Source organism: Oryctolagus cuniculus, chromosome 10 (genome assembly GCF_964237555.1).
Source record: "Oryctolagus cuniculus chromosome 10, mOryCun1.1, whole genome shotgun sequence".
NCBI lineage: Eukaryota > Metazoa > Chordata > Mammalia > Lagomorpha > Leporidae > Oryctolagus > Oryctolagus cuniculus.
This window is the reverse complement of record NC_091441.1, coordinates 53,458,994-53,481,775: the sequence shown is the minus strand read 5'-3', so window position 1 is coordinate 53,481,775 and position 22,782 is coordinate 53,458,994. Positions and strand designations below refer to the sequence as shown.

Sequence of the window (22,782 nt, the reverse complement as noted above, 5' to 3'; positions counted from 1 at the left end):
TAGTCAGGGCCAGCATTGTGTACAGTGGGTTAAGTTGCTGCTTGCGACACCAGAATCCCATACAGGAACATCAGCTGCTCCACTTGCAATCCAGCTCCCTGCTACTACATTTGCAGGGTAGAGGATGGCCCAAGCATTTGGGCCCCTACCCGCCATATGGGAGACCCAAATGAAGTTCCCAGCTCCTGGCTTTGGTCTGGCCCAGTTCTGGTATGCAGACTTTGGGGAGTGAATCAGAAGATGAAAGATCTATTCATCACTCTGCCTTTCCAATAAATAAACCTTAAAAACAAAGGAAGAGCCAGAACTGTGGCACAGCTGGTTGAGCCCCTGTTTATGATATCGACATCCCATTAGGGCACCAGTTCAAGTCCTGGCTGCTCCATTGCCAATCCAGTTCCTTGAAAATGGCTTGGAAAAACAATGGAAGATGGCCCATGTACTTGGGTCCCTGCCAACCACGTAGGACACTTCGATGGAGTTCTGGGCTTCTGGTTTTGTCGCTCCCCCTCTTCGTGGAGGAACGACACAGGACCCTGCGTTGTTCTTTTGTCTGCTCGGCCCTCCCCGGGTTTGCTGCTGGTTCTTCCCGGGTTGGCTACCGACCCTTCCACCTCCGTGGAAGGGCGGTTCCCCCTGCCACATTCCCCACTTCCGCAGGGGAGCGGCACACCACCGGCCGGCTCTCTCAGGGGCTGCACAGGTGTTCCTTCAGATAGATGTTCCTGGTGCATGTTGTCTCTCTCCTCCTTTATAGTCCTCCTCCGCCAATCCCAACTCGGCTGCCCACACGCTGAGTACGCTGCTCTCCTCCAATCAGGAGCAGGATCAGCTCCTGGAGGTCATCACTCAAGTTGGCAAGAGGCAGCTGCGTAGAAGCTGTTTTCTCCTCTCCCAACGCCATATTGTGGGAGAGCAGATGCATAGAATAAGTCTTAATTCCAGTAACTTAGTCCAGTCCGGGTTGCTCCCCACAGGTTTTGGCCTGGCCCAGCCCCAGTTGTAGCCGTTTGGGGAGTCAACCAGTGGGTGGAAGATTTGTGTCCCTCTCTCTCTCTGTAGCTTGGCCTTTCAAATAAATTTTTTAAAAAAGGAATCCAACAAGTATGGTAGAAACTGAGATGAAAAAAAGGAACCTGGATCTTTAATGCAATTTTGTACTAGGATATAAAAATTACAATAATAAGATGGATTCTATGCACAAATATTTGAGTTTTTATGTGAGAAGTCCCTAAGAGACAACATAAAGCAGCTTAGATGTGCAGGCCAGGTGTATATCTAACCATTTCTTCAAAGGAAACAAAGGGTGTAAGATTACTGTACAGGGTTGGAGTTTTGGCTTAGCAGATAAAGCCACAGCCTATGACACCAGCATCCCATATGGGCACTGGTTAGAACTAGATGTTCCAATTCTGATCCAGCTCTGCTAATGTGCTTAGGAAAGCAGCAGAGGATGGCCCAAGTTTTTAGGCCCCTGCACCCACATGGGAGACTTAGATGAAACTCCTAGCTCCTGACTTCAGCCTGGCCCAGCCCTGGCCATTGCAGCCATTTGGGGAACGAACTAGCAGATGGAGGATCTATGTGTGTATGTGTGTGTGTGTGTGTGTGTAACTCTTTCAAATAAATAAATAAATAAATCTTTAAAAATACTGTACAAACAATACATAGATAGAGGAGTTAATTATCTTCAACTCTCCATAAAATCATCTTAATCCTATTTATTTTTATTTTATTTATTTATTTATTCTTTTGACAGGCAGAGTGGACAGTGAGAGAGAGAGAGACAGAGAGAAAGGTCTTCCTTTGCCGTTGGTTCACCCTCCAATGGCTGCCGCGGCCGGCGTGCTGCGGCCGGCGCATCGCGCTGATCCGATGGCAGGAGTCAGGTACTTATCTTGGTCTCCCATGGGGTGCAGGGCCCAAGGACTTGGGCCATCCTCCACTGCACTCCCTGGCCACAGCAGAGAGCTGGCTTGGAAGAGGGGCAATCGGGACAGAATCCTGCGCCCCGACCGGGACTAGAACCCGGTGTGCCGGCGCCGCAACTAGTGAGCCGCGGCACCGGCAATCCTATTTATTATTTATACAAAATGCAGTTCTGTTTATCTACAGTGACCTTTCAGAAAATAATCTTTGTAACTGTGAATAAGCAATCTGAACTTCACTGTGGATATATAAACACACAGCTGTCAGATCACAACCAGACACCTCCCAGATGGCATAGTTCAAAATAAAAAAAAAATACCTCATGAGATCAAATATTATGCATATTACTAAGCAAAGTTTATTTATTAGCTCATCAGCATTGGATGGTGCAGTCATTGCTAATATAGATATGCATACCATCATTTTGAGTGACATGTCATACAGACCATGTGAAACCAAAAGATTTGACTCAAGGTTTAAGCTTTTTTCTAAATGCTTAATTTGGTTATGGTTCCAATAAAACTCATTCCTTGGTCCAGGTTAAATGAATTAATCTTTCTATTTCACGTCACTTTGGACTACTTCTACATCTTTTGAATGTCATTGTCTCTTCTTACTTTTGGTGGTTCTCAGGGGAGATGTTTTAAAAGCCCACTGATGGGCCGGCGCCGCGGCTCACTAGGCTAATCCTCCGCCTTGCAGCGCCGGCACACAGGGTTCTAGTCCCGGTCGGGGCACTGGATTCTGTCCCGGTTGCCCCTCTTCCAGGCCAGCTCTCTGCTGTGGCCCGGGAGTGCAGTGGAGGATGGCCCAAGTGCTTGGGCCCTACACCCCATGGGAGACCAGGAGAAGCACCTGGCTCCTGCCATCGGATCAGCGCGATGCGCCGGCCGCAGCGCACCGGCCGCGGCGGCCATTGGAGGGTGAACCAACGGCAAAGGAAGACCTTTCTGTCTCTCTCTCACTGTCCACTCTTCCTGTGCAAAAAAAAAAAAAAAAAAAAAAAGCCCACTGATGGTGAGATTCCAAGACGGCATAATAGGGAAAGGACGTACTGCTTTAGGCTAGGGGAAAATAGTAACAAAACCAGGAGAGAGCTGGAAAGAGATCTACAGAAGGAAGAGAGATGCCGTGGAGCAGTGTGGAAGATGTGGAAGTGCAGCAATGAGTGGGGACACAACACTGGATCTCCACAGCCATGAGACAAAGGAAGAACAGGCATTGAGAGTTAGGTGAGAGCAGACAGCAGCATACCGTGCCACTGGTGATATTGCCGGAGGGAGAGCTTTTGTCTTTTGTCTTGGAGTCCAGACTGGAGCCCTAAGGGGTACAGAAAAGTACCCAGCTAACACAGCAAAAAAAGGGCATGTTTCTCTCTCCATCCTCCCACAATGGTGCCTAGCAACCAGCTGGGAGAGGGCACTACCTTGACACTAGGAGCAGCTGCAGTGGCTTTTGTATGCACCCAGTAACTTATGGGGACAAGGCACCATACTGACACCTGTAGCAGCTGCAGCAGCTCACATGCACGTGCCCAGCAACAGGCAGGGAGAAGACATTTTGACACCAGTGACGGCTACAGAAGCTCTTGTGCACATCTGGCAACTGGTGGGCAGAAGGAGCCACTGTAACACCAGCAGTAGCTGTGGAGGTTGCTGTATGTGATCCAGGGATTTTACCAGAGGGGAAAAAAAACTATATTCCCAAGTAACTTTGAGTCTGTCTGGGAAAACTGACAGAAGGCTGGGCACCAACACAGGACTATGAGGTAACCCCAGACTCTCAACATATTAGAGACTCTGAGGTTCAAACCACCAAGGCGGAGTATCCACAGGCAACTGGCTCTTGGGAACATCTCTGCCTCCCCGTGGATGGGACAGGTTATTGGGGCAGAGTGAATCCTATGCACCCTGTGACTGTGGGAACATGTTGACTGCACAAAGGGCACAGGGTGTAGCTGGGTCTCTGGGCAATCACTGAGTGTGGCAGCAGAGGCTCAGAGGTCCCTGACTGCCAGGTTGGTCACTGTAGCAGGATCTATGGTCACATGAGAATTGCACAGATCCTTGTGAGGTTCATGCAGCAGCACAGGTAAGTCTTGCCCCCAGTGTGGTCTAACTAAGGGCATTGATCATCTTGGTAAAGAGGTGGTGAGGATGTGATTATGCCAACAAAAGCATTCACACCCTGCCCCCTGCTGACAATATAGGAGATGTACCACATCCAACTTGGGTATCACCCTGGATACAATCCCCATCCTGTCCCCCCAATCACTGACCAGAGCTCCCTGGCCACACCTAGGTATGGGTATTCACCAAAAGAGCAGATATTCTGCTAATCCACAGAGGTACAGTTCAAAAGTAAAAGCCATCAGAGAAGAAAAGCAACAAGTATTTCCAAAAAAATGACTTTAAAAAAGCAGAAAGTCAAGAAATAAGGAAGACAACATGACTTCCTAAAGGAATACAGAAACACTTCAATATTCGAATGTGAAGACAAAGAGATTGATGAAATGCCTGAAAAGGAAATCAAAAGATTAATCATAGAATTACTCAGAAGCAATGAGAAGTAAATTGAAGAGTTAAAGAAATCCCTACATGAAATGGATGAAAAATTTTCCCATGAGATTGAGATTTTTGAAGAGAAATCAAACTGAAATACTAGAAATGAAGAATTCAATATGTAAAGTAAGAAATACAGTGAAAAGCCTTAACAACAGACTTGGTGAGGAAGAAGAAACAATATCCAAGCTAGAAGACAAATCTTTGGAAATTTCAATCAGACTAAAAAAGGAAGGAGAAATTAGAAAAATAAAAAACAGTGTTGGAGATTTATGGGATATTATCAGATGACCCAACATACAGGTCTTAGAAGTTCCTGAAGGTGTAGAAGGAGAATGGATTAGAAGGCCTAGTCTGTGAAATAATTACAGAAAACATCCCCAATTTTGAGAAAGTAAGGGACATCAAAGTACATGAGGCACACAGAATTCCTGATATAGATGAATGGAAAAGATCTTTACCACAACACATTGTAGTCAAACTTTTAACAGTAAAACATAAAGAAAAAATTCTAAAATGTGCATGCGAAAAACATTAGAACTTTCAGAGGATCTCCCATTAAATTCACAGCTGATTTCTCATCAGAATCCATATAGGATGGGAGAGAATGGAGAGACACAGTTCAAGTCTTAAAGAGAAAAAACTGTCAACCCAGAATACTGTATGCTGCAAACCTCTCAGTTATGAATGAAGGTGAAGTAAAGACCTTCCACAGCAAACAGAAATTAAAAGAATTTGTCACCACTTGTCCAGCCTTTCAAAAGATGCTTAAAGATGTGCTGCACACAAAAACACAGTTCTCATTATGAAAGAAGGTGAAGGCAGAAAATCTCACAGTAAAAGTTCAACGGAAATCCAAAGCAAATAATAGGAATATTTAACGAAAAATTACAGGGCTAAGTCATCACTTATCAATAGTAATCTTGGCCGGCGCCGCGGCTCATTAGGCTAATCCTCCGCCCTGCAGCGCCGGCACACTGGGTTCTAGTCCCGGTCGGGGCGCCGGATTCTGTCCCGGTTGCCCCTCTTCCAGGCCAGCCCTCTGCTGTGGCCCGGGAGTGCAGTGGGGGATGGCCCAAGTCCTTGGGCCCTGCACCCCATGGGAGACCAGGATGTGGGGAGCAATCCGGACTAGACTAAGTTACTCGAATTAGGACTTATTCTATGCATCTGCTCTCCCACAATATGGCGCTGGGAGAGAAGTAAACAGCTTCCGCACAGCTGCCTCCAGTTCAACTAATAAACTGTAGGACTTGCTCCTGATTGGAGAGCGGCGTACTCGGCGTGTGGGCAGCCGAGTTGGGATTGGCGGAGGAGGACTATAAAGGAGGAGAGAGACGGCATGCACCAGGAACATCTATGGGGAACATCTAAGGGGAACACCTGTGCAGCCCCCGAGAAGAGCCGGCCGGCGGTGTGCCGCTCCCCTGCGGAAGTGGGGAATGTGGCCAGGGGGAACTGCCCTTCCACGGAGGTGGAAGGGATAGTAGCCAACCCGGGAAGAACCAGCAGCAAACCCGGGGAGGGCCGAGCAGACGAAAGAACAGCGCAGGGTCTTGTGTCGTTCCTCCACGAAGAGGGGGAGCGACACCAGGAGAAGCACCTGGCTCCTGCCATCAGATCAATGTGGTGCACCGGTCGCAGCGTGCCGACCATTGGAGGGTGAATCAACGGCAAAGGAAGACCTTTCTTTCTGTCTCTCTGTCTCTCTCTCTCACTGTCCACTCTGCCTGTCAAAAAATTTTTTTAAAAAAATAGTAATCTTGACTATAAATGGCCTAAATTCTTCCATTAATAGATAGACTAGCAAACTGGATTAAAAAAACAAGACTCAACTATATGCTGCAAACAATAAACACATCTCACCAACAAAAATACACACAGACTGAAAGTGAAAGGATGGAAAAAGATATTCCATGCTAACAGAAAACAAAAACAAGCAGGCATAGCCATCCTAATATCAGACAAAATAGAATTTAACATGCAAATTGTTCAAAGAGACAGAGTAGGGCCAGTGCCACGGCTCACTTGGCTAATCCTCCGCCTGCGGCTCCGGCACCTCGGGTTCTAGTCCTGGTTGGGGCGCTGGATTCTATCCCGGGTGCTCTTCTTCCAGTCCAGCTCTCTGCTGTAGCCTGGGAAGGCAGTGGAGGACGGTCCAAGTGCTTGGGTTCTGCACTCGCATGGGAGACCAGGAGGAAGCACCTGGCTCCTGGCTTCGGATTGGCACAGCACACCGGCCGTAGCAGCCATTTGGGGGGTGAACCAATGGAAAAAGGAAGACCTTTCTCACTGTCTCTCTCTCTCACTAACTCTGCCTGTCAACAACAACAACAACAAAAAGAGACAGTAGAGCACTATATAATGATTAAGAGATCAATTCAATAGGAAGACATGACTATAGTAAATGTATATACATCCAATGCTAAGGCACCTCACTATTTAAAGTAAATGTTAATGTATCTAAAGGGAGACATAGACTCCAATACAATAGTAATAGGGGACTTTAAACACCCCACTTTCATAAATGAACAAGTCAACATAGGAATAACAAGGCTAATCTACACTTTGAACCAAATGGACCTAACTGGTATTTGCAGAACATTTCATCCCACAGTCACAGAATACACATTCTTCTCATCAGTGCATGGAACTTTCTGTAGGAGAGACCATAAGGTAGACCATAAAGCAAGTCTCAATCAATCAAAAAAAACCATACCATATATATTTTCTGACCACAATAGAATTAAGCTGGAAATTAATAGCTCAAGAATCTCTAGAATATATGCAAATGCATGGAGACTGAACAACATGCTCCTGAATGAACAGTGGGTCACAGAAAAAAATCAAAAGGGAAATCAAAGAATTTGTAGAAAAAAGTGAAGATGACAATATAACATATCAAAAGTTATGAGATACAACAAAAGCAGTGTTAAAAAGGAAGTTTACAGCAATTGGTACCTACATCAAGAAACTGCAATGGCATTAATAAATGAGCTTTAATATATCTCAAAGACCTAGAAAAATAACAATAAACCAAACCCAAAATTAGTAGGAGGAAAGAAATAATTAAAATTAGTGAAGAAATAAACAAAACTGAAGCCAAAAATACAAAAGATCAGTGAAATGAAAAAACTGGTTCTTTGAAAAAACAAAATTGATACACCACTTTTTGGCCACTAGCCAAAAAATAAAGAAGGTTCAAATTAATAAAATCAGAGATGAAAAAGGAAATGTAATGACAGATACCACAGAAATAAAAAGAATCATCAAGAATTACTACAAAGAGTTACATGCCAACAAATTGGAAAATCTAGAAGAAATGGATAAATTCCTGGACACATACAATCTACCAAAATTGAGTCATCAAGACACAGAAGACTTAAACAGATCAATAACAATAACCAAGATGGAGTAATAAAGGCCCTCCAACAAAGAAATCCCAGGACCAGATGGCTTCACTGCTGAATTCTATCAGACATCTAAAAAACTACTTCAAATTCTTCTTAAGCTATTCAAAACAATTGAAAAGGAGGGAATCTTCCCAAACTCGTTCTATGAGGCATCATCTTAATTCCTAAGTCAGAAGATCCAACAGAGAAAGAGAATTATAGACCAATATTCCTGATGAACATAGATGCAAAAATCCTTAACAAAATATTAGCGACCTTTCTCTCTGTCTCTCTCACTGTCCACTCTGTCCAAAAAAAAAAAAAGGCCAGCGCCACAGCTCACTAGGCTAATCCTCCACCTTGTAGCGCCAGCACACCGGGTTCTAGTCCCGGTCGGGGCGCAGGATTCTGTCCCGGTTGCCCCTCTTCCAGGCCAGTTCTCTGCTGTGGCCAGGGAGTGCAGTGGAGGATGGCCCAAGTGCTTGGGCCCTGCACCCCATGGGAGACCAGGAGAAGCACCTGGCTCCTGCCATTGGATCAGCGCGGTGCACCGGCCGCGGCGACCATTGGAGGGTGAACCAACAGCAAAAAGGAAGACCTTTCTCTCTGTCTCTCTCTCTCTCTCACTGTCCACTCTGCCTGTCAAAAAAAAAAAAAAAAAAAATTAGCTAATCAAGTGCAACAATACATCAGAAAGATCATTCCCCCAGACCAAGTGGGATTTATCCTTGATATGCAGGGATGGTTCAACATTCACAAATCAATAAAAGTGATATATCACATTAACAGATTGAAGAATAAAAACCATATGATTATCTCAATACATGCAGAGAAAGCATTTGATAAACTACAACAGCTTTCCATGATGAAAACCTCAAGCAAATTCAGTATAGAAAGAGCATTCTTTCTATTGATGACAAACACACAGCATCCTATTAAACGGGGATGGGATAATTGACCCTAAGAAAAGTAAAGGTGCTATTTAGAATGATAACTTGCAAGTGACAGTCTATGAGCTCAAGCTATAGGTAGTCTAACTCCAAAATCCACATTTTATGGAATTCTTAAGCAAAATTCTCCGTATGTAGAAAAATGAACTTAAAATCCCAAAATAGTAACTTAAAACTTTCCTTTTTCTTAAAAGAATAAAAATATTATCAATACAATGAGCATCCTCAGTGAGCAGAAATTTTAAATGGCCTTTTTAGAATTTCCAAATAGTTTCAGCAAATGCAATTGTGAATTTAAAACTAAAAATTATTTAAAACATATAGTCAAAAAAGACCACAAAGTGACAACACCTATGATAGTGGTGATAATGGGTTGTGTTAAAACAGTGATTTCTTTGGGTAGTGTTTATTTCAACATTTATTCATTTTTTTTTTACCTTTAGCCATGTCACATTCCTTAATCATTTTGAGAAAGTTGGAAATTTCTCTATCTAGTCTCTGTTGACATGTTTGTGCTTTCTGAAAAAAAAAAAAAAGAATCAAATTAGAAAAACCAATGAAGGCTTTCTACATTACTTATGTTTTAATGTTTCTGCAAAAACTTTCAGTTCAGATATATATAGTAAAGACGTACTCCTTATAGGAAGAAAAAGTGGAAGAACATTTCCTAAGAAACTGAATATAACATTCAATCAAGTACAGATTAATATTTCTAAATTCTAAATATACTCAACATCTGTCATGTTGATGCCATACAACCATAAACTGTATTATCACTACTTTCTCATGATATCTGAGGAGTTACTTCTGTGATTTATTAGTATTTTTAGTAAGCCTGATTAAATTCATCATGAAATTACAAAATGCATTCCTTAAGAATATAGTTTAGGGCCAGCGCTGTGGCATAGCAGGTAGAGCAGCACTGGTAGTGCTGGCATCCCATATGGGTGCTGGTGCGGGTCCCGGTGGCTCCACTTCCAATCTAGCTCTCTGCTGTGGCCTGGGAAAACAGTGGAAGATGGCCCAAGTCCTTGGGCCCCTGCACCCACGTGGGAGACCCAAAGGAAGCCAGCTCCTGCTATTGCAGCCATTTAGGGAGTGAACCAGCAGATGGAATAACTAAATCTCTCTCTCTCTCCTTCCCTCTCTCTCTCTCTCTCTGCTTCTCTGTAACTTTGCCTTTCAAACAATAAATAAATAAATATTTTGGGGTTAAAAAATAGTATAATTTATGGCAGGCATTGTGGCACAGCAAGTTAAGCTGCTGCCCCATATCAGAGTACCAGTTCGAAACCCAAGCATCCTAGCTGCTCTGCTTCTGATCCAGCTTCTTGCTAACACATCCTGGAGGACAGTAGTTTGTGGCTCCAATGCTTGGGTCCCTGCTACCCACATGGGAGAATCAGATGGAATTCTTGGATTCTGGCTTCAACCTAGGCTAGCTCTGGTTGATGCAAACATTTGGGGAGTAAACCAGTAGATAAAATACTGATCTCTCACTCCCTCTCTCTCTCTCACTGTCACTCTTTCAAGGAGATGAAAATAAACATTTTTAGAAAGAATATATTTTAAAAACTACTTTTGTTTAAAAAAAAAAAAACCCATATGATCCCAACATTCGGAAACTTCAAGTTGATTTTCATCCTACAATCTAAGATCACCCTAGCACCTAATAGAGACATTTTCTTAGTAAGAGCTTATGAAAACAAAATTATAGAAAGCAATCACCTTGTTTGCAAGTTCTACATATTTAGATCCATGAAGGAAAAACATAATAACAGAATATCATGGTAGAGGTTACATTCCCATCTTAATGCATATTTACAAGTACAAAATGAAGAGTCAGCTACAACTGTTTATTATATTAACAATGTAATCTTGAAGTTCATTTTATATATAGTTTCCCTCTAAAGAAGTAGGAAGAACAAACAAGAAAATTATACTGTAAATATCCTTGGATATGGCAATAAAAATATTAGAATAACATTGTTGTAGGTAGAGTAAAACATTTAGCCTCATGAAACTTCTCCACTTTGTACTCTTAATCTCATCTGGTCCATCATAAAACATTTTGCCTCCCAAATTAAACCTTCCATAGCTCCATGTGCCAAGGTGACCCAGGTAAGCACCCCTTTCTCCTATTTCACCTTATGAATTTTTCAGTGCTTATGAAGCGCAGCCCAACCACAGCAGAATTATTCATGGTACCATATTAGTGACAGGCAATGTTCTACTTTAAATTTGCATTACCCTCTCTTTTTGTTTTGAGATTGCTAACAATACCTCAATATAATTCAGTTATTTTCCTCTTTCTGAGAGGGAAATTACCTAACACTACGCAATTTAAAATGCCATAGAAAGAGAAATGATATGCTTGATGATTTTTTCAGTAACCTGAGAACACACGTTGAAGGTAGGGAAAAAGTTGACCTGGAAACAGGCACTGCAACTGAATGCATTGCTCATGATTTATTAATAGAAAATCGTCATCCTTGCTGTATACATATTTAATATTCCTGATCACGTGCAAGTCAACACTACTGTTTTCTCCTTTCCTTTGTATGGTAAAAATTGGCTAGATGCATAAAAGCAAGCACTGGCTTCACCTGCAGACTGTGAATCTGTAATAAACAGGTAGAGCCTGAAGTTATAATTAAGAGAGGCAAACATTCTCTAGAGCATTGTCCTCAAATGCTTAAATCACATTCATCTTCACTTAGCTTATCTACCTGACAGTTACTAAAAAAAAGTTTCCTTGATTGATGACTTCTTGTATTAAAAGGTATATAACATGTCAGCTGGAGAAAACTGGATCCACACATTCAAGTTGGGTACAACATGTGTCTTCTATTCTAAACAAATTATTGTCATTTCCAAACAACTTAGTGCCATTCAGTGGATACTAAAAAGAAAAAAGACTGATTATTAATACAAGAAATACAACACAGTCCCCAGAGTGCTGTAAATTCTCCTTAGCAGATCTTGGTTATATTATAAAAATCTAAACATTATTTGTGAATGTTAATGCTATGAATTCTTTAGAGTCCAATACAGTTGTTTCATTCTTGACTTCTATGCCATACACATGTCAGCGACTCTTTTATTAAAGTTCTGATTTCTGCTTATTTACTCTAAGTGGGGCTCCCACTACAAATGATACTCTCATCTGTAAAGTGTCAGTGTGTTTTTACTTTGGCCAAGTTATCTGGACAAAGCACATAGAACAAGAATGATGCCCAACGAACGGAGGCACAGAAGGTCAGAAGGCATCCAGCTAAGGAACTTCAGTCATACTGACTTGTCCACCCACGTTTCAGCTGTTCAGTTGATTTTAGCTGATATTAAACTTCCTTATCCTGATATTTAGGGCAATGCCAAATCAACAGGACAGGCAGCTGTGCAGAAGCAGATAGCAAAGAGGTAATTTCTTTTAAATTTATTCATTTGAAAAGCAAAAAAGAGAGACAAAGACAAAGACAGAGATCTCCCATCCACTGGTTCACCCCACTCATGCCCACAACACTCAGGGATGGGCCAGGCCAAAGTGAGGAGCCAAGAGCTCAATCTGCATCTCCCACTTGAGTGTCAGAGATCCAACCATGCACACCCACCATGTGCTACCTTCTGGAAACTGCATTAACAGGAAGCTGGGACGGAGAGCAGGGCCAGGAGCTGAACCGAGGCACTCTAATATGGGACGTGGATGTCCCAAACTACAGTGTCTTAACCAATGTGCCAAACACCCCACCTCACCCCCACCAGGTGCGAGGTAATTAATTTCAGACTACACACTGCAGAAACTCCCCATTTGGTTAATTAAGTAGAAATACATTACTTACTACACAGCAATAAAAAGGAAAAACTACCAATACACTCAATATTACAGTGAGTGAAGGACATGAAAGAGCACCTGCTATATGATTCTGTTGGCATGGAATTCTAGAATAGCCAAACGGACAATGCCTATAATGACACTGTCATTGTATCAGTGTCAGGAGCTAGGTGGTGGCCTGAGAGGAATGTGGAGGGCACCGTCTGCAAAGGCAAGCCGGGCAGCCTTTGGAGGAGATAAAAATCTTCTCCATCAGGGTGGAGACCGTCTGGACAGTGGGCCACATTAGGCCTGCAAATTCAAGGGGACCAGAGGCAGGACTCAAAATTCAATAAATCTATAGCAGGATAATTCTTAAGTTGATAATTCTATATGGCCCTTCGCAGAAAAAAGGTTCTTCACCCCTGTATTTGTATCTTGATAACAGTGATGATTACACAGGTCATATCCATTTTGCCAGAAGACATCTAACTGAAGATATAAAGTGAATTTATTTTATTGTATACAAACTATGCCTCAGTAACATTAATTCCAACTTTTTAAATTATGGATTGTAGAACCATGATAATTTTCCTCCCTGCAGGAAAGTCCATGTATTGGTGCCTAGAACTCAGCTCAACTTTCCCCGAATTTCAGCCAAATCTACTTCAAGGTCAGCCCATTAATCCAGTTTTCCCTTGCTCTTAGTCAACTCCCAGCACAAATATTCTTTGGGGGACCTGGTGAATATTAAGGCCCTGTCTTGTAATTTTCTTAAAAAATGTTTTGCAACATAGTTATACCAACTAAAAATAAAAGAGAATCTACACAGAAAAATAATTCCCTCTCACATACCATCAGTCCTAGAGCTCCCCAGTTTTGTTCCTTTCCTAGCCCCAAAGCAGCAAGTGTTCATTTCTCCTCTCTCCGGAAATGATCTAAGCCTATGCAAGTATGTCTACATACATCCCAGCTTTTGTCTTCCCAAGTAGCACATAGGATATACCATATGATTGCTTGCCATTTTTCCTTCACTACATATCCTAAGTTTTTTAGTTTGAATAAATCCCCCTCATGGCCACTATTGTGGCTCAGGGGGTTTAGCTGCTGCTAGCAATAGCATTATCCAGTACTGAAGTGCTAGTTCAAGTCCCTACTGTTCCACTTCTGATTCAACTTCCTGTTAATGCATCTGGGAAAGCAGAGAACAGCTAAAGTTCTTGAGCCTCTGCCTCTTATAGGGGAGACCAGAATGGAGTTTCAGGTTCCTGGCTTCCGCCTGGCCCAGCCCTGGCCATTGCAGCCATTTAGGCAATGAAACAGTGGACAGAAGATCCCTCTCCCTCTCTGCCATTCAGCAGTTTAAATAAAAAAAAGTCTTTTTAAAAAATCCACCTGGGGCCGGCGCCATGGCACAGGTTAATCCTCCGCCTGCGGCACCGGCATCCCATATGGAAGCCAGTTCCAGTCCTGGTGCTCCTCTTCTGATCCAGCTCTCTGCTGTGGCCTGGGAAAGCAGCAGAGGATGGCCCAAGTCCTTGGGCCCCTGCACCCACGTGGGAGACCAGGAAGAGGCTCCTGGCTCCTGGCTTCAGATCAGCGCAGCTCTGGCCATTGCAGCTATTTGGGGAGTGAACCAAAGGAAGGAAGACTTTTCTCTCTGTCTCTTCCTCTCACTGTCTGTACTCTACCTCTCAAATAAATAAAATCTTTAAAAAAAATCCACCTCATTCTTATCTAGATCTACAAGTCTTTATTGGCCCCATGTTGATGTTCATGCACCTTTTTGCATAATTATTCTTAAATCAGGACAGTTTCTTTTTTTTTTCTTTTTTTTTTTTTTTGACAGGCAGAGTAGATAGAGAGACAGAGAGAAAGGTCATCCTTTGCCGTTGGTTCACCCTCCAATGGCCGCCGCGGCTGGCGCACTGCGGCCGGCACACTGCGCTGATCTGATGGCAGGAGCCAGATACTTATCCTGGTCTCCCATGGGGTGCAGGGCCCAAGCACTTGGGCCATCCTCCACTGCACTCCCTGGCCACAGCAGAGAGCTGGCCTGGAAGAGGGGCAACCGGGACAGAATCCAGCGCCCCGACCGGGACTAGAACCCGGTGTGCCGGCGCCGCAAGGGAGAGGATTAGCCTAGTGAGCCACGGCGCCGGCCATATTATTTTCTAATTGTTAAAATTTAGCATCTGCTCATTACTTCTTATAACACAAATACAGTTCAGATCCTATAGAATCAAGGTCTCCTCAACGAATATCATCACAGCTTCGCTACCACCACCCTAAGAATCTAAGAGCCTATCCTAGTGCTAATAAAACTTTTTATGATGGTGGAAACATTCTCTATTTTTACTGTCTCCAATGCAGTAGCCACACGGTACTACTGAGCACTTGAAATGCAGCTGGTTAGAATAAGGAACTCAATTTTTTATTTAAGAATAATATAGACAGTCACATGTGACATAACTATCATACTGGATACTGCAATTCTATACCAATATTCCATGTGATGTTCTTTCCAAATGTGATTTCTGAAATATTTCCAAGTTGCCATTAAGGCAACAATCATGAGACCGGACTTTTTATGACTTACACTTTTCTCCATGGAAGCCTAGCTTGTGGACAGAGAATCGTGAAAAAATGTTTGAAGTTTCTGGAGATCCTCATTTTGGGAGGAGGTAAACTAAGTGCCAAAGTATAGCATGGTCATCTTCTAAGACAGAATTTTTCCAGTTTCTTACGCATGCATTTAATGCTAATCCAGAAGCATACTGAGGAATTAAAATTGGTTTTTAGAGCTTTTCAGTCCCAAAGTATATAATTTCTTTAAGAATGTTTAACTCTATCAGGAATAGAACTGTTCCACAAAGTGGTCCCAAATTTCCCTATAACTTATGGATCAAGGGTATATTGGAGCCAATCTACTGTAGTTACAATTCAATGCAATTCAAAGCTCATTCAAGTTTCACCTATTTTGGATCAGCCTTCAGAAACTGAGCCAGAATCAAGATTCATGGAATTAGGGGTGGGCTTTGGACTTGTGGTTAAGACATCAGCATACCAATGTCCCAAATCAGAGTACCTGGGTTTAAGATCTGGCTCCACTCCAGCTCCTGGCTAATGCAGAGTCCTGGAGGCAGAGTGATGGGCCCAAGTGACTAGATTCCCCCTACCCAGTCAGAGACCTGGACTAATTCCTTTGGCTCCCATGTTTGGTTCTCCACTCAGGGTCACTGTTTATAAAGCGAATCACAAGATTGTAGTTGTGCATGTGTGTGTCTGTCTCCCTACCTCTCAAAAAAAAAATAATTCTAACAGAATTAGCATTCAAACCATTAGATGGAAGTATATCCATAGTCTGGTCAACGGTGTCTAAAACTGTCATTTGTTTCAGAAGCTATAAAGTCTAAAATAGAAAACTTCATAATTTTAGTTATCACGTGAGCAAAATATCCAAATAAGGAATAAAATGAAAGGTACAGTTGAGATTGATAGCATGCTAATTATACTAAAGTAAGCTTTAAGAAAGTTTTTAACAATATGCAAGTTAGGAAGTTTTTATTTTACAAGTAGTTTCCATTTGAAGTCTTAAAATCACCATAATCCTGGGAAAGATATCAGTGTAGTTTGTAAATCCTTCCAGGTTTTATCACATACCTTATATTGAGGGTAAACAGGAAGGATTTCTTTCTCAAGTAGGGAATATGAACCAAAAAGTTAATTTAGTGCTGTTTAATCTGGTACTTGTTTAACATGATTTTGGCCATATCCATGTGAACTTTCCTTCTTTTTCCAAGCAGTTTTAATGTTATTTATATGCTTTACTAGATGTTACTTTCTCAACGCTCACTGATCTGAAAATTAAACTCATAGTTCACACATTAGGTTTTAAAATAGAAGCACTAATGGTAAAGCAACCATCAACAAATTCTGGTGACTACCTTCAACAAAGCAGAGAAGAGCTTAGATTCTCTAAACACTCCATCAAAAAGCTGTTAGAACTGATAAACCAACTCAGTAGAGTTGCAGGTTACAAAACAAACACAGATTTTTTATATGCTAATGATGAAGTCACTGAGAGAACTCAAGAAAGAAATCCCATTCACAATAGCCACACACACACACACACACACTCAATCAATCAATCAATCAATCAAATATTTAGGAATAAATTTAACGAAAGAAGTGAAAGATCTGTACGATGAAGATTATCAAACATTGATGAAAGAAATCAACAAGGACACAAAAAAATGGAAAGATATTCCTTGCTCACGGATTAGAAGAATTGATATCATTAAAATGTCTATACTACCTGAAGCCATCTACAGTTTCAATGCAATCCCTATCAAAATACCAATGACTTTCTTTACAGAGTTAGAAAATAAATTCCTAAAATTCATATGGAATCACAAAAGACCCAGGACAGGTGATCCTGAGTAAAAGGAAAAAAAAATTAAGCTAGCGTCGTCACAATATCTGACTTCAAAGCATACTACAAAGCTACAGTAATTAAAACAGCATGACAATGGCATAACTACTGACACATAGGTCAGTGAAGCAGAACAGAGAGCCCACAAATTAATCCATATACATACAGCCAACTAATTTAACATAAGTGCTCACATCATACATTGGAGTAAAAATAACATCTTCAACACATGGTGCTGGCAAAACTGGATTTATATATGTAGATGAATGAAATTATATTCATTCCTCTCACCATATACAAAAATCAACTCAAGACGGATCAAAGATGTAAATTTAACACCCGAGACTATGAAGTTCCTGCAAGAAAATTTAGGGGAAACACTCCAAGACATTGGTGTACATGATGACTTCTTGGACAAAACAACCACAGTTTAGGCAACAAAAGCAAAACTAAACAAATCGGAATATATCAAACTCAGAAGCTTCTGCATAGCAAAGGAAATGATTCAATAGAGTGAAGAGAATGGGAAAAATATTTGCAAGCTACCTATGCAACAAAGGATTAATATCAGAATATATCAGCAACTTTAAAAACTGAACAATAAAAAAAAAACCAATCCAGTTCTGAAATGGGCAAAGAACCTCAACAGACAGTTCTTGAAAAAAGAAATGTAAACGGCCAACAAATATATGAACAAATGCTCAACATCACTGGCAAATCAAAACCACAATGAGATATCACCTGATATCATCACAGACATTCCTATGATAATGGCTAAAATCCAAAAGACAAGAGTAACAAGTGCTGGTGAAGATGTAGAGAAGGGGGAATGCTTATAAACTGTTGGTGAGAATGTACATTAGTGTAGCCATTGTGGAAAATGTATGGAGATTTCTTTATTAAAAAAAAAAAAAAAAAAAAAAAAAAAAACCTAAAAATAGACTTGCCAAATGACCCAGCAATCCTACTACTGGGTACATACCCAAAAGACATGAACATGTTTTATCAAAGAAATACCTGTACCACCATGTTTACAGCAGCACTGTTCACAATGGCAAATTCACCTTGGAATCAACCAAGGTATTCATCATAAGATGAACAGAAGATCGGCTGGCGCTGCGGCTCACTAGGCTAATCCTCCGCCTAGCGGCGCCGGCACACCGGGTTCTAGTCCCGGTCGGGGCGCTGGATTCTGTCCCGGTTGCCTCTCTTCCAGGCCAGCTCTCTGCTGTGGCCAGGGAGTGCAGTGGAGGATGGCCCAGGTGCTTGGGCCCTGCACCCCATGGGAGACCAGGAAAAGCACCTGGCTCCTGGCTCCTGCCATCGGATCAGCGGGGTGCGCCGGCCACAGCGCGCCGGCCGCGGCGGCCATTGGAGGGTGAATCAATGGCAAAGGAAGACCTTTCTCTCTGTCTCTCTCTCTCACTGTCCACTCTGCCTGTCAAAAAAAAAAAAAAAAAAAAAAAAGATGAACAGAAGATGTGATATATATACACAATGGGATATTATTCAACTATAGAAAAAGAACGAAATTCTATCATTTGTATGAAAATAATGCAGCAGGAGGGCATCATGCTGAGTGGAATAAGCCCGACACACACAGACAAATCCTGCATGTTTTTTCCTTATAAATGGGAGCTGAAATCTTAAAAGGAAAAAAGATAAAAAAGCAAAAAAAAAAAAAAAAAGAAATACCTGTGTGTATCAGTATTGATGTAAATATAGCTTTATAAATCTTTGTTTTATACCCTTGTCAAACCAATGGTTAGGAATGTTATACTGGGGCCGTTGCTGTGGCATAGTGGGTAAAGCCGCCACCTGCAGTACTGGCAACCCATATGGGCACCAATTTGAGTCCCAGCTGCTCCACTTTCAATCCAGCTCCCTGCTAATGTCACTGGAAAAACAAAGGGGAATGGTCCAAATGTTTGGGCTCCTGTACCCACATAGGAGACCCAGAAGAAGCTCCTGGCTTCTGTTTGGGACTCACCCAGCTCTGGCTGAAGTGGCCATTTGGGGAGTGAACCAGCAAAAAGAATATCTCTGTCTCTTCCCACCAACCCCCTCCCTGTAACTCTGCCTTTCAAATAAATAAACAAATCTTTAAAAAAAAAAAAGATTTACTACTACAGTTTCAATACTTTAAAATTTACTGTATATGGGTAAAATGGTTTTTATGTTAGATTATTGTTTATAGCCTTTGCCTATATTCCTGCTAAACTAGGGTCTTTTTTGCCTTTCACTTGTTAAACTTATTTGGTAAAGCATTAGGCCCTTGACTGTAATATAATTAAAAATATGCTATCTCAAAAATGAAAGGGGGGGAGGAAGAGAAAAGGGGAGGGAATGGAAGAAAGAAAACAAAAGGGGGGAGAGGGAGGAAAGTCATTATATTCTTTTTTTTTTTTTTAGAGATTAATTACTTATTTGAAAGTCAGAGTTAGAGAGAGAAGATAGGCATAGAGAGATCTTTCACCCACTATTTTACTCCCTGAATGGCCACAACAGTTAGGGCTGTGCCAGCCCAAAGCCAGGAGCCAGGAACTTTCTCCAGATCTCCCACATAGGTGCAGGAACCCAAGCACTTGACCCATTTTCCCCTGCTTTCCCAGGCACATTAGCAGACAGCTGATGGGAAGCAGAGCAGCCAGGACTTGAACTGGTGTCCATATGGGAAGCCATCTCTGCAAACAGCAACTTAACCCACTGCACCACAGCACTGGGCCCCATTATATTCTTAGAATTGTATCTACAAAGTACATTGAATCTGTTTAAAACTAACAAAACAGTTCAGATTCTTTGTTTCATCATAAATTAAGATTACAGATTCAAAAAGTCAAAATGTTTTCCATAAGTCAATTTATAGGTCCATAAGTCAATAAACTCCATAGATAAAGCATATTTAACTTCATTCAAGTTGATTTAAGAGCATTCAAATACTGCAATTCATTCAATTTTTATGTAAAAGTGATGAAATTTAGTAAGTAAGCAAATATATATGTTTTACATAGTTATTTGAAACTCAACATTCTTTCATAGTTCAAATTCTTTCAATCCCAATTCCCATTATTTTCCAACAAGGAACATTTATGAGGCACAGCTAGAAAACTAAGGTCTCTCTTCCCCAAAAGAATACCTATTTCACTTAAATTATACATTCTCATATTTCTCTATGGACAAGGCATGATGTCACTTCAGATGAGATCCTCTCCGCTCATTACTGACACTTTACCTTACCTCTAAGCAACCTGGAGCTACAGGTTACAAGCGGTTTTAAATGAAACTACTGGCCAGTAAATGCATCACTATGATTGCATTATTTACACTAAACTATGCAGTGAAGTCATAAAGGGCAGCAAGTCAAGCAATGCATGCTCCCCCTACTGGCAGCACTTTTATTAGAATGACAATCTGAGTGGAGCAGTGTAAAACAGGTCTCTCACACACACACACACACTATAGGCACATGTCCACATCCTTACAGCCAATCTTCAGGGACATTTAATATTATCATCACAAAAGAAACATTACAAACAGAAATAGAATATGCCTAGACAAAGAGCAACACTATTTCCATTGCTGTCAGGAATCATAATTTCAAAACCTTGCATCTTTTAAAAACATTTTTCTTTTTATCAAATTTGCACGGTAGTTACTGATTCAGTCTCTTGATACTTTCATAAAACAGCTAGTATCCCCAAGAAATTTTATTCAGCTTCATAGAATACAAAGGAACAACTCCCAGATTTATTAGATTTCTCTAAAATTCAGCATCCTTGAAATTTTACATAAATCTACCACCAAAAATCCTTGCCATTTTCTTACATTAGGCCACGCCCCTTCTAACTTCAAGAAGGTTCAAGACATGCAGAATCTTGTAAAACTTGCACGACATGGTCAGCCATAAGGCCAGTGGCACTGTCTCACCTCTAAGGAGTCCCTCAAATCTATAGCAGAAACAGCATCTTCCTCATCATCATCAGTCACCTGGTCCTGGGAGCAGTAGTGAGTGCTGTAGGCAGAATGCTCTTCTATTGCTTCCATCCAAGCCTGAAACAGTCCCAGGAGTTAAGGAAATATGAAAACCATTTTTTTTAATTAGAATTATAGGTTCTCAACACTGCTAAACAGTTGCTATATAATAATGGATTCATATACACCATTTTACTAACCTGTAATCATATAAGCACAAGAAATTCAACCCATTTTAAGATACCAAACTGCCCTAATGAAATTTACTGTGGCTTATACAAATCTCTGGTTTCTCAAAAAAGATATGTTTAGCCAAAAAAAAAAAAATACCTCTCTTAATTCTTCCTTATTTTCTTACAGCATTACTCAAGGTCAAATCTTTCCATTTAATGAATACTGGCAAAGTCATACATTGAACTGATTTGCAGGACCAAAATTAACCACTTTGGAAAACAGATTATTTAATCCCTTCTAAGATTTACAAAAACAAAAACAAAATACAAGACAGAATGATGAATACTGCTTTGATTTGAAGGGACATGAATTCTCCGTTAAATAGCTGTATCATGAATTTCCGTGAACTGAATCCCAATTTTCTTGTTTGGTGCTGTTGTCCAATTGAGAGTGAAGGGAAGCTGAGACTATACTGTAGTAAGTATTAAAACAGTTGGATACAGTCCAGGTCCTGTCACTAACAAGCTCCATAGCCTTGGGAGATCATTTCAACCATAGTTTCCCATTTCCTCACCTATCAATTAAAGGGTAGACTAAATAATCCCTTAGCTTTTCTTCCAAAACCAATAGGGGTCTCTAACATTCAGAGGATTGAAACAAAAAATTACAAATTATATGTTGATAAAGAACTAATCCATAAGCCAAATTTGCAAAGTTTCCTATAATTGCTCTCATTAAAAAGAACAATCAACAAGATCTTAGGTGTTAACATTGAACCTATGTCATGTTGTCTATGTCTTTACATGTTAAGTTTTATGACAGATAAACGAATCCAGGAGCTTACCTGTCTTGACTGCTGAAGGCTATTCTTAGGAACCCGGAAGCTGTGAATGGTGTCATCAAAGCACTTAATAAAGAAGAGGCAGCTATCGGTAGATTTTACCTTGGATACAAAGTCAGTAAGATAATATTCACTCACATAAAAGAGGACTCTCAAATTATATACAAAGGCTAAAGTACTAACATGACTAATAATATCCAATTGAACAAAAGTTAAAATAGTGATTGATGAAAACCAGAAAAAAAAAGTTGATATAATGGGAGTATGAAATGCACTATGACCTACCTGTGTCAAATCTCGATTTCACATTCCTAGTGACTCAAAGTTCATTAGGTATAGCATATATTTTAATCCATACTATTCATTTTGATAATTTTTGCCTTTTGGTTAGATTTGTTTGTGTGTGTGTGTTCTACTTCATGAATCAGGTAATTCTGGATTGCATCCTCAATATTATGAATATTAAGTTCTGGAAAGTCTGTCATTTTCCTGTTTGATGTCATTTGTTTTCTTTTAGAAAGCTGTTTTGTTTTATGGTTATAACTCATTAGGTACATAATTTTGGCTTTACCCTATTAAGTATAACTTTATATATACTGAGACTGTAAAATCCTTTCTATGCCAAGCTCCATGTTTCTATTCATACCACTCCCCTACACATTGTGTTTAAGATGAATATGAACAATATTTGAGCTGACTGTGGAAGAATGAGTAGTA

General features: G+C 40.9%; 1 protein-coding gene across 12 annotated transcripts in view; it reads right to left on the bottom strand.

Moving 5' to 3' along the window:
* Positions 1-22,782, bottom strand: part of OSBPL1A (oxysterol binding protein like 1A) — a 231,010-nt gene that overhangs the window by 148,772 nt on the left and 59,456 nt on the right. For 4 of the 12 annotated variants that reach the window (XM_070050377.1, XM_051851325.2, XM_070050380.1 and 1 more), the window contains 4 exons: positions 22,069-22,167; positions 21,006-21,128; positions 18,382-18,516; positions 9,270-9,351 (listed from right to left, as the gene is read on the bottom strand). In XM_070050377.1, coding sequence (XP_069906478.1) covers positions 9,270-9,351; positions 18,382-18,516; positions 21,006-21,128; positions 22,069-22,167 — 439 coding nt within the window. Of the gene's footprint in view, positions 1-9,269; positions 9,352-12,671; positions 12,749-18,381; positions 18,517-20,315; positions 20,335-21,005; positions 21,129-22,068; positions 22,168-22,782 lie in introns of those variants that run through there. The other 8 variants (XM_070050375.1, XM_070050384.1, XM_070050381.1 and 5 more) reach the window with 4 other exon arrangements.